The sequence below is a fragment of the Theropithecus gelada genome, chromosome 1, assembly GCF_003255815.1.
Source record: "Theropithecus gelada isolate Dixy chromosome 1, Tgel_1.0, whole genome shotgun sequence".
NCBI lineage: Eukaryota > Metazoa > Chordata > Mammalia > Primates > Cercopithecidae > Theropithecus > Theropithecus gelada.
The window spans coordinates 6,017,890-6,031,141 of NC_037668.1; the positions used below are offsets into that span (position 1 = coordinate 6,017,890).

Here is a 13,252-nt window from a genome sequence, read left to right on the forward strand (position 1 = left end):
GGTCCCAGCTACTTGAGAGGCTGAGGCAGGAGAATGGTGTGAACCCGGGAGGCGGAGCTTGCAGTGAGCTGAGATCGCGCCACTGCACTCCAGCCTGGGCGACAGAGCAAGACTCTGTCTCAAAAAAAAGAAAAGAACACAGTGCCCAGTACATGGTAGGTTCTCAGCAAGTGCTTGCTGAATAAACTATCTTGAAATATAGTCACAAATAATTATTATGGCTACACATTTAAACTATAAATAACTTCCAATAACTCTGTCTCTAAAGCAATAAAAAATTTACTTGACTTTATTTCTAGGTTTAACAGAACTTCACAAAATGTCAAAAGACTTCACGTAAGTCCAAACTACCCTAGGTATTTGTTAAATTCCCAACGATCTAAAGGGATTTGTTAAAAATATTAGAAACAAAGCCTTTTGCATGCTGTGGAGATACTTTAATTTCAATGACCACAGTGTTAGACAAATAAAAGCACTAATCTCTTCTCCATGGTAAAATGATGTGAACATCGTTCAGGTGGCCTGGGTTTGCATCTGGACTCTTCTACTTACTAGCTATATGACCTTGGCTAACAAACAATGAACATCTCCCAGGCTCAGTTTCTTCCATGGGAAACAGAGATAAAATTGCTTACCTACCTACCCACTGGGTTGTTTCAAATATTCAGATATGAATTTGAAAGCATTTCTATAAACCATGAAGTGCTAAATACATTTGAACTATTGTGTTAACTTCTACCCCAACATCTGCTAAAGTTGCAAACTTAAAAGTTTAGTGGGCTAATCAAACCTCCCATATCCACACCATACTCTTCTCTAATGACTGAAAATTTATAAATCAAATTAAGTTTCAGGACCACGAGAGCACAGGACTCATTCAACAGTCCTCAATATTCTTATGTGGTTGAAGTGTTTAATATGTAATCTAATAATAATCTGATATGTTCTTAAAAAGTGGTTATTTTTTAAATCTCATAGTAAATATCAAGGTAAGTTGTTGGTACAGTCATTTAAATTTCAGCTCCATTTTAAAAAATTAATTGGAGGACAAAAATCAGCAGGGAATATTTCAAGATATTTTCTTTTATTAACTATTCAGATTGGATACTGTCTGTTGACATACAAATTTGATCCACTTTAACTAATAGGAATGTTAAAAAGTCACCCTTACAAAACTGGGACAATTTTCCCCCAAATTTCTGGCTTATTTCTCAGAAATGCTTGTTGGTCTATCAAAAGAGAAAATTTGCTGCATTTTTCTAAACTAAAAAAATGATACAGCATGTTGACTCTGCTCTCAGCGATATCTTTCCTTGTTAAATAGGGAACTTATGGGGATTATGGACTATATTGGGAGAAATGTTTTCGGTCTCATCTGCAATATTTTTTTTTTTTTTTTTTTTTTTTTTTGAGACGGAGTCTCGCTGTGCTCCCAGGCTGGAGTGCAGTGGCGTGATCTCGGCTCACTGCAAGCTCCGCCTCCCGGGTTCACGCCATTCTCCTGCCTCAGCCTCCCAAGTAGCTGAGACTACAGGCGCCCGCCACCACGCCCGGCTAGTTTTTTGTATTTTTAGTAGAGACGGGGTTTCACCATGTTAGCCAGGATAGTCTCGATCTCCTGACCTCGTGATCCACCCGCCTCGGCCTCCCAAAGTGCTGGGATTACAGGCTTGAGCCACCGCGCCCGGCCTCATCTGCAATATTTATAAAAATAGAATTCCTTGACCTTCAAAGGGCAAAACTTTAAAAAAAAAAAAAAGGAAAATGAAAAAAGAAAATCTACTACAAAAGTCAGCACTTCGGTACCTGGTTGTGGTAACAAGGCCAAAATCCAAGACGAAGCCCTTTATTGCACATGGTGTTCCAACATCGTGGGCAGCCCCATCTTGCGACCTCTCCACATTGGCTGCTCCTGCTCTCTCTACTGCAGAGAGAACTTCAATTAGAGAAATTCTGAAGCTCATAAATCTAAACTGGATACTCCCCTCATTGGAGGCAAAGATGGTAAGACTCACTAAAAAGATTCAAGTTAGAGGAGGTTACAAACAAATCTAAGTGGCTTGAAACCACTATAATTCAGGCAGCTGAGAGTCTTATTATGGCAACAATCTATTTACCTAAAAAAAAAAAAAAAAATCTTAAGGGAAAAGAATGGCAGCAAATTACTAGACAACCTGAAAAAATAGAACGTACAATCATAAAAGTTTAAAAAGTGAGTCTCCACTAAAGTTGAATTTATAATACATACTGCACAAACTTATAGCTGACCATTCATATTCAATTCTTATGAGAAAAGCAAGTAAGAAAAAAAAACTAGGACACATTATTAACTTCTTATGCCCTAAAATAACTTCACTGAAAAAAATGTTTGGTTAAAACCACTGGTTAAGAAGCAGACATTTCCCTGCTGACTTAAGCCTAGCTGCCCAAGCAAGGCTTCAAAAAATGTCTTCACCTACAACAATGCATAGGCAGAAGGAGCAGAGGCTATGGCGGTCTTCCTAATAACACTTCCAAGTCACATAACTGGGGTATATTTCTGGGATGGACTGCCAACAAGTTACTGAAAGAGATATAAAAACTCCAAAAACCTGGAAAATAAACAGGCCCATGCCCTCACGTGTTTCATTATGATATAAAAGCAAACCTTAACTAAAGTTATTCTGAGACTACCACATCTCAATCACATCCTCCATACTAACATTACCTGATTTGTGAAAGACCAGTTAAGTTTTCAAGCTAGTTTTCCATAAAGTTTGTAATGATACATAACATTAGTATAAAGCATTCCTTCCAGTAAATAAGAAGTCCCACCCCAAAGAACTCAGTAATTAAGATTTTTCAATGAAAGGAAGAGACAAACAATTTGAAGCACCTTTATTACCATAAATTTGTTACCAAAAATGTGCTGGTACGTGCTGTGCAACAGAATGAGGTTAATTCTGTTTAGAAATGTATTTACTAAATAATTTTTAACAACGTTTATCTTACCTGAGTGTGAAAATTTGAAATGGTGGTTGTTTCAATATCTTTCTTGCCCAGAATTTCCATTTTCACTGGAGTGTTGGGGAAATTAAAAGCAAAGTAGTCCAAGAAGTCTGGGAGATAAGCAGCCGCTCCATGCACTATTGCTAAAGCATAGTAAGCAGCATTTTTCTCATTTTCACTGAATGTCAAAGCAAGAAACTCCTCAGAAAATCTCTCCATCTCCATTGGAGACAAAAATGAGAGTTCATCCATGTAAGCATGAAGGACAAGAGCACCACCATTGGACTGGTGTTCCTCATGAATAAAGTTGCTAAATTTAGTACCTGTTTTTAAGAAATTTCTACGAATAGAATGTTCCTGGTGAGTCATAAAAGGTGTCTGTACTCCCTGGGGTACCCGATATTCTTGCATGCCCAAATTTAATCGGCACAGCTGTTCATCTTTCAGATACCTGAAGGACTCCTTATTAAGTCCTGAAGTGCTATTTATTTGTCCTTGGGTGAGAATTTCTTTACTGATGCGGGTCAGGCCAGCACAGACGGTTTGAACTTCCTTATTGTACATTTTAAGGCGTCTTCCTCGCATGTCTTCTCGGTGTTTCTTTTTCTTTTTCTTCTTTATTTTCTTCAAGACAAAATCATCGGCTCTCTGGGTTTTACCATTTTCATCTGGTGTTTCTGGCCACAATAATTAAAAAGAAGTTAGTTGCTAGGACTAGTGTCAACATACAAGCTTCTTAAGGTACTTGATCTCATTAAATAGCCTATCCTCAATTTCTCTGAATTTGCTATTACAACTTACATGGTTAGAAAACAAATGAGACAGAGATCTTAAAATATAATAATATTCTGGATTGAAGAAAAGATTAAAAGAACTGAAGGTATCCATTTTTCAAAGCAGTATTACTGACAATGGAGAAAAATCAGAAATAATTCACGCATCCAAAAAACAGAGAATGGTTAAATAAATCATGATATAGCAATGGTATGAAACATTATACGATAGCTAAATATGACGATTCTGAAATCTATGTTAACAACATAGATCCTTTTGTTCAGTTACCATCATGAAATTTAAATTTAAGCTGGGCGTATTTTGCTGTCGGCTTATGAATTACTATGATACATACAGGCAAATCAAACAAAGGCAAAGTAAGCCATGGGATATCATTTTTTCCTATCAAGTTGGCAAAGTTTGTGGTTTCTGGCCATTCTCAACTACTGTTGCTGGAAGTAGTAAGTTGCTACTAAACTGGTACAACTTTCTGAAAGGCAATTTCATGATACGTGTCAAAAGTCTTAAAAAATATTTCTAATCCTCAGACTCAGAAATTCCACTTCCAAGTAAAAGTTATCTAAGAAAATAATTAAAGATCATAAAAAGATATTCATGACAGTATTATTTAAAACAACACAACAGGGAATGCTCTAAATGTCTAATAACAGGGGACTGATTAACCTCTGGTAGTTACATATTATAAAATACTACCCAGCCATTATAAATTATATCACAGATGGTTGGGCGCAGTGGCTCACACCTGCAATCCCAGCACTTTGGGAGGCGGAGGTGGGCGAATCACGAGGTCAGGAGATCGAGACCGTCCTGGCTAACACGGTAAAACCCCGTCTCTACTAAAAATGCAAAAAATTAGCCAAGCATGGTGGCGGGCGCCTGTAGTCCCAGCTACTTGGGAGGCTGAGGCAGGAGAATGGCATGAACTTGGGGGGTGGAGCTTGCAGTGAGCTGAGATCACGCCACTGCACTCCAGCCTGGGAGACAGAGCAAGACTCCGTCTCAAAATAAATAAATAAATAAATAAATAAATTATATTATATTATATTACAGATGAAAAAACTGACATAAAAATTAGAAAGTTACAAAATGCTTAGACTGTCATTCTTTCAGAAAGCCTTTTCTTCCCCACCCAATCTGGATAGCTACTCCTGCTACATGTTCCCTTAGCTTTGCATCCCCATTTCAGCACTTATACTCTGTGTTATTAACACTTCATTTTCCACCCTCCCCTAGACTGTCAGCAATCTAAGTTTAGGGATGTATATCCTACCTTCCTTTCCTGAACACTTAACACATGTACATTCTGATCCCATGTTTATATAAACATTCATTCATCCAAACATTTAAGTACCTACCAAGTGCTTAGGTATACTTCTGAGCACTAGGACCATAGTGCTGACTAGGACATACACAATCCCCAATCTCTTGGATCTTTTTCTCCCTGCTTTTTGAGGAGTATGGAGTCCCACTATGTTGCCCAGGCAGGTATCAAACTCCTGGGCTCAAGCTATACTCCTGCCTCTACCTCCCCAAGTGCTGGGATTACAGGTGTCAGCCATGGTGCCTGGCATCTCTTGGATCTTAAGATCTAATTGTACAAGAAAAACAAAGTACCAGGTAGTGATAAGTGGGATGCATTAAGTTTGAGGGAAGCTCTTTTGGGGAGGTAAAATTGAGAGTGATTCCTAAAGAATAAGACAAGCCAGGCATGTAAAGGTCTAGGAGAAAATATTCCCAGAAATAAGAAAAGGACCTAAAGCGATGAAAAAGTCTGATCTATAGATGCTTTATACACACACACACACAAACACACACACACACACACACAGAGAAAAATATCTGGAGAAATATATACCAAGTTATTAACAGTAGTTATCTATTGGTGGTAGAATTCTAAATGTCTAGCTTCTTTTCTGCTTATCTGTATTTTCTAATTTTCTACAATAAATAAATGTATTGCTTTTATAATTTAAAAACTTATTTTTAATTTTTAAAGGATTATCATGGATTAACAAGCCCAAGATGGAATGACATCTTTTGTTTACCAGTTGGAAAATATACCTAGCAGGAAACTTTCAGGATGAAATACCAGGTACAGTCCTGACCAACCTTCAAGTTTGGTCTAGTATTTACTGTATAGAATTTACCCACCAAACAATCATTTTTTCTAACATAATTGAAGTAATTTGGAGTTAAGACAAATATTCCAATTAATCCTATTATTACATCTAGAAGAATAAGTTCAACAAATTTTAGAGTTAAGAACTTACTTGGTACAATACGTAAATATATAACAGTTCCAGTACTCTATATAAAATCACTTCGAGTCAATTAGTTATTACAAGGCTTATAAAACCTTCTACATAAAATACTTAAAAAACCAAGTCAAAGACTTTCCAATGCCAAATAACTTTCATTGTATTTAATATTTCCTTCTAAGAACAATAAAATGAAAACCCTTTATTTGCAAATATCACTTGTAATTAAACTGTGACTAGATGCCAAAATTTACATATAATCAAAATCCTGTTAACCTGGCAAGAGAAAAAGTCATCTTTTATTCTATATGCAACTAAATATTTGAGATATTTGAGAATTAAACACTTAGTAACAGTCACTTATACTTCTTACCACATAAAATGAATCTAAATACTTTCCCCAATATCAAATCAGTAATTTAGTCAATTCTCCCAAGCAACTAAATGTTAATGCCATTCAATATAAAGGTTAGACCAATTTAAAAATAGTCATCTAATTACTCTCTGCTATTAATGTTTTAGAATTTCACAGGAAAACAAGAAAAGAAAATATCTCCAAATAGATATTGTTATTTTAAGCTTCGAAAGAGGTACTTGGTATGCAGAAAATGAATTGCGACCTAGATCTGCCACTGAAATTAGCACCAAGAAGGAACTGCGCTGATTGTAACACATTTTCTATATTACTATCAACTTTCCAGTGGTATTTATAACATGGCCAAGTCTCTGTGGGTTTCACTTATACGGGTTTCACAAAAGTCACTTATATGAAAACCATTCAATTAGTCCAACATGGCCCATCTCAAAAAAAAAAAAACAAAAACAAAAACAACAAAAAAAGAGAAAACCACTGTATAAAGAAAAAAACCTTACATTGTAATTTCATAAATCAATATGATAAAAATTTTAAATATGAAGTAAATCTCACGCTATCTTCTCACTAATCCTGTTTTTCCTTTTTTTTTTTTTTTTGAGACGGAGTCCCGCTCTGTTGCCCAGGGTGGAGTGCAGTGGCGTGATCTTGGCTCACTCCAGCTTCTGCCTCCTGGGTTCCAGAGAGTACCCTGCCTCAGCCTTCCAAGTAGCTGGGATTACAGGCATGTAACACCACATCCAGCTAATTTTTTGTATTTTCAGTAGAGACAGGGTTTCACCATGTTGGTCAGGCCGGTCTCGAACTCCTGACCTCAAGTGATCCACCTGCCTCAGCCTCCCAAAGTGCTGGGATTACAGGCGTGAGCCACCGCACCCGGCCCCAGCTTTTGACTTTTATCTATCTAACTTAGGCTAAGATACAGAAAGCGTGACTTTTTTACAGAGAAATTTAAGACTACCCATTTCATACTGGCTAACAAATCTCCATAAGGAAACAAAATTTATTACTGAATTATCAAGGTGGCAACTAATTGAGAATGGCATATGTATACAAAAGTTATTAAAGGTTATTATCAAACGCTGGCCACTGTTGCTTTATGAGAAAAATAACAATTGTCCTGCCTTGAATTAAAAACGTTATTTGAAAGTCAATGTCCAAAGTCTTCACAACCTTTCTATTTCTGATTTTAGCTTTCCAACGGAGAATCTCTTCAGCACATTTTTAGTATTTCCCCATAGTGTAAAAGCTAAAATTTATTGACTACAGTTCTTTATAGAAAAAGAGCCAACAACCTACGCTATACCTGTGACTTAGAAAAGCTTTCACATATCCAACTGTGTGATTAAATATAAAGAGAAATACATAATTCTACAGAGGAAGATACAAACATTCACTTAAGAAACAAATTGCTGGCTGTCCTTAAAAAGGTCATTATCAATACATGACATTATTAATAAGATCCTCATATGTGCTAATACTTCCAATATTATCAATTATTGTCATCTGATTTCATACTACTGAAAGTTTTCATTAATGCAAAAAATAGCTTTCCACATTATTAAGGTCTCCTTTTTTTTTTTTTTTTTTTCACTCTCGCCCAGGCCGGAGGGCAGTGGCACAATCTCGGCTCACTGCAACCTCTGCCTCTCGAGTTCAAGCGATTCTCCCACCTCAGCCTTCCAAGTAGCTGGGACTACAGGTGCACATCACCATGCCCAGCTAATTCTTGTACTTTTTGGTAGAGACAGGGTTTCACTATGTTGGCCAGGCTGGTCTCAAACTCCTGACCTCAAGTGAACTATCCGCCTTGGCCTCCCAAAGTGCTGGGATTACAGGCATGAGTCACCATGCCCGGCCTACAAAACGTAAGGTCTTAACAGCAATTCTTATACTCGAATTATGACTTAAAACTGGAAAAACAAAAAAAAAGGTAGTATCTTCAATTCCTAAAAATCACAGTAGATGAGCAAAAGCAAAACAAGTGTAATTGCTTACATCTTATTACTCATGATTTTTTAAAGGACTAAAGTTGTTTTCTGAAAACAAATTATTTTCAGTCTTCTTGAGAGTTCTTCCAGTTCTATATAAATACCTGACTAAAAAGGAAAAACAAACAGCTACTCATTTTGAAAGCCAAACATTTTGAATCATTGTATGTTTTTAACACTGCCTTACTTTACCCATCATCTCTCTATATCATGGTGTTTTAAGAGCACTCCCTAGGTTTAAATCCCTGTTCTGTAAGTACAACTTTCTAGTATACTTTCTAGAAGTATAACTTTTTTCCCCAAAGCCTTTACTTTTTTTTTTTTTTTAGAGCAGTTTCAGGTTCCTAGAACTATAACCACACCTGGCTCCCACAAATGCATAGTCTGTCTCCCTGATTATCATCACCCCCAGCCAGAGTGGAATATTTGTTACAACTGATGAGTCTACACTGACACATCATTATCCGCCCACAGTCCATGGTTTACATTCAGGCTCACTCTTGGTGTTGTACATTCTGTGGGTTTGGATAAATGTATGACATGTATCTACTGTTAATTAAGTAGCATAAAGAGTAGTTTCACTGTCCTATAAAATGCTCTGTGCTCTGCCTATTCATGCATCCCTCTCCAAAACCCCTACCAACCACTGATCTGTTAACATTCTTGATAGTTTTTTGCCTTTTCCAGAGTGTCATATAATTGGAATCATAAAATGTGCAGCCTTTTCAAAATGGTTTCTTTTCACTTAGTAATATGCATTTAAGGTTCCTCCATGTCTTTTCATGATTTGATAGTTCATTTCTCTTTAGCACTGAATAATATTCTACTGTCTGAATGTACCACAGTTTATCCATTTACCTACTGAAGGACATTTTGATTGCTTCCAAGTTTTGGCAATTATGAATAAACCTATTATAAACAGCTATCTACAGGTTTTTGTGTGGACATAAATTTTCAACTCCTCTGGGTAAATTTCAAAGAGTATGACTGCTGGATCATACAATATGTTTAGTTTTGTTAAGAAACTGCCAAACTGTCTTCCAAACTGGCTATATCATTTTGTATTCGCAAAAATAATGAATGAGATGGCATATCTTTTTGCAAGTTAATTTCTTTGCACTGCTTCTCATTGGTAAAATTGGAGGAAAGAACAGTATCTCATCATAAAATTCATGTACAGAGTAAATGAAAAATGCATGTAAAGTACTCATAATAGTCCTAGAACATAATAAATACTCAATACATCTTAACTACTATTATTGCCAAAAACAGTTGAATTCTAGAGGCCATAGAGTGTACTATTTAAGAACAGGAGGTGTACAGTTAGATAGACCTAAGTCAATGTCCCAGCTCTATTGTTTACTAAGTTCTCTGGGTGAGCTCATAAATCTCTTTAAACCTCAATTTTCGCCGGGCGCGGTGGCTCAAGCCTGTAATCCCAGCACTTTGGGAGGCCGAGACGGGCGGATCACAAGGTCAGGAGATCGAGACCATCCTGGCTAACATGGTGAAACCCCGTCTCTACTAAAAATACAAAAAACTAGCCGGGCGAGGTGGCGGGCGCCTGTAGTCCCAGCTACTCGGGAGGCTGAGGCAGGAGAATGGCGTAAACCCGGGAGGCGGAGCTTGCAGTGAGCTGAGATCCGGCCACTGCACTCCAGCCTGGGCGACAGAGCGAGACTCCGTCTCAAAAAAAAAAAAAAAAAAAAAAAAAAAACCTCAATTTTCTCGCCTTAAAATGTTATCATAGGCCAGATGCAGTGCCTCATGCCTATAATCCCAGCACTTTGGGAGACTGAGGCAGGAAGATTGCTAGAGTCCAGGAATTCAAGACCAGCCCGAGCAACACAGCAGGACCCCATCTTTACAAAAATAAAAAATAAAAAAAATTAGCTGGGCTTGGCGGTGCATGCCTGTAGTCCTAGCTGCAGGAGTGAGCTAGGCTTAGCTACAGGCTGAGGTGGGGGGATCACTTGAGCCCAGGAGTTCGAGGTTACAATGAGCTATAATCACTTCACTACACTCCCGCCTGGGCAACCCTGTCTCAGAGAAAACAAATATATATATTAATTCTAGAGTCTATCTCACAGAGTTATTTTAAGGATTAAATGAGACAATGACTATAATAGGCCCTCATCACAATATTTGACACACAATAAGTCTCTTATCATCTTGATCATCAAGAGAAACACATAAGAAAGATCTCTGAAAGAAGAAAGAAAACTTATCTGCCAAGTGTATAATAGGGACCATATATGTTATCTCATTTTAATCCTTAAACCAATTAAGTATGGAGAAAGAAACAGAGCCTGAAACCAGATATGTAATTTATATTAGGTCACAAAGCTAGTAGACAACAGCCAAGATTCAAACTTCTCACCTATCTGACTCGAAAACAAACTCTTCTAACATACTGCACACTACACTCTCTTCCTTTCTGCCTCCACTATCAGACATCTCCCTGCAACACTCCCATTAGATGATTAACTAAGATTATCTGGTTACAATTAATGGACCTGAGGTAGCTTGGAAGAAAGGGAGTATTACTTCAACAAATATCTTACTTAGTACCTATTCCAAAATTTTTCGTATCCTTAAAGGTGTTTCTGCCTCTCTCAGGGTGAGCAGGGAAAAATATTAGTCCCTACAGTTGTTGTTCTGATAAATAAGATTATCTGTTTATTTCAATTCCCTTATAATCCCAATAATTTTCCATTTCTAACATCAAAAAGAAGTGCTTCTGGACTTAAAACCCCAGGTTTTTGACATAAGAGAAAATTTCCATTAAATGTCTGGCTCAGGAACACTTACACTCTGTGATAGCAGTTAGGCAAGTGGTCAAGAGTAAAAAAAAAAAAGACAGAAAGGAATGATGACTCACAAGAGCATACATATGAGCAATCCAGTCATGTAGTGATATTGGAGAAGACAGCCTATAGGGGCTGTCCTTCCTTTCCTTTTCAACAAAATATTAAAATCATGAATTTACTAAGAATAATTAAAAAGAAGCATTACTTCTTTTGATGGTTTTTTAAGGAAGTATGTTTGTCCTATTTTTTTTTTTTTTTTGAAACGGAGTCTCACTCTGTCGCCTGGGCTGGAACGCAAGTGGCGCAATCTCAGCTCACTGCAACCTCCCCCTCCCGGGTTCAAGTGATTCTCCTGCCTCAGCCTCCCAAGTAGCTGGGATTACAGGCGCCCGCCACTACGCCCAGCTAATTTTTTGTATTTTTCGTAGAGACAGGGTTTTACCATGTTGGCCAGGCTGGTGTCAAGCTCCTCACCTCATGATTTGCCCACCTTGGCCTGAGATTACAGGTGTGAGCCACCACGCCCGGCCTGTCCTATGTTTTTATGAGCAATAAGAGGGACAGAAAAAAATTAAGATTTCAAAACACATAGGTAACTGCCAGTTTAGTTAGACTCAAGTCTACTGCCTATATGAAATAAAAACATTTAAATATCTCTTTGTTAAATAATCAACCCCAGTGTGCATAGCAGAAAGAGAGGTCAACTGGGCCATGAGTGAAAAAAACTGAGTTCTGTATTCAGCTCTATCACTAACTAAAAAATTTTAAGCATTTCACTTTACCTCTCTGAAAATCACTTTACTTTCTGTTTTGAAGATGAGCAAGTTTACCCTAGCATTTACAGATTAAATTTTTGTTTCAACTGTTTATGAACAACTCCAAATATTTGAGATTGTAATAGTTCGTAATTAGTCTCCACATGAACTCCGATTAAATACTGTTGAACTGCTGTGCAGGAAGGAACATGTCTCCGAAGTGAACTCAAGGGTGGCAAACTTCTCTAAAGAGTCAAACAGCAGGCTTTGCAGGTCTTATGGTCTCTGTCTCAATTACTGTATTCTGCTACTGTAGTGCAAAAACTACTATAGACAATATATATGAATGAACAATGCTATATTCCGATAAAGCTTTATTTCTGGACACAGTTTAAATTTCATAAGATTTCCATGTGCTACAAGGTCGTTCCAACTATTTTAAATTGTAAAAACCATTGTTAGGCCAGGCACAGTGGCTCATGCCTGTAATCCCAGCACTTGTGGGAGACACATCACCTGACGTCAGGAGTTTGGGACCAGCATGGCCAACATGGTGAAACCCCATCTCTACTAAAAGTACAAAATTAGCTGGGCATGGTGGTGGGCGCCTGTAATCCCAGCTACTCAGGAGGCTGAGGCATGAGAATCCCATGAACCCAGGAGGTGGAGGTTGCACTGAGCTGAGATCGCACCACTGCACTCCAGCCTGGCACAGAGCGAGACTCTGTCTCAAAAAAAAAAAACATTGTTACATTACAGATTGTACTGATTTTTGAAAAAAGTGCAAAACCAATTCAATGGAAGATTAATATTTTCAACAAAAGGTGCTAGAGCAACTGGATATCCTTAGGCAAGAAGAAAAAAAAAGGCAACCTAAACCTCACACCTGTACAAAATTAACTCAAATGAATGACAGATTTAAATATAAAAGTTAAAATTATAAAACTTTTAGAAGAAAACAAAGGAGAAAATCTTTGGGATCTAGGACTTGGTATGTTAGATATGATGCCAAAAAAACATGATCCATTAAAGAAAAAAAAAACTAGTAAATTGGATATCAACAAAATTTAAAACTTTTGCTCTGTGAAGTATCCCACTGAGAAGGTAGAAACGACCAGACACAGTGGCTCCTGTCTGTAATCCCAACACTTTGGTAGGCCAAGGTGGGAGGATCACTTGAGCCCAGGAGTTTGAGAGCAGCCTGGACAACATAGAGAGACCCCGTCTCTACCAAAAACAAAAACAAAAAACATTAGCCAGGTGTGGTGGTGCACACGTGTGG

General features: G+C 37.6%; 1 protein-coding gene across 1 annotated transcript in view; it reads right to left on the reverse strand.

Annotated features, from left to right (window-relative positions):
* Positions 1 to 13,252, reverse strand: part of RSBN1 (round spermatid basic protein 1) — a 51,678-nt gene that overhangs the window by 32,735 nt on the left and 5,691 nt on the right. The window contains exon 2 of the mRNA XM_025364096.1: positions 2,992 to 3,665. Within this exon, the coding sequence (XP_025219881.1) occupies positions 2,992 to 3,665 (674 nt within the window). The remainder of the gene's footprint in view (positions 1 to 2,991; positions 3,666 to 13,252) is intronic.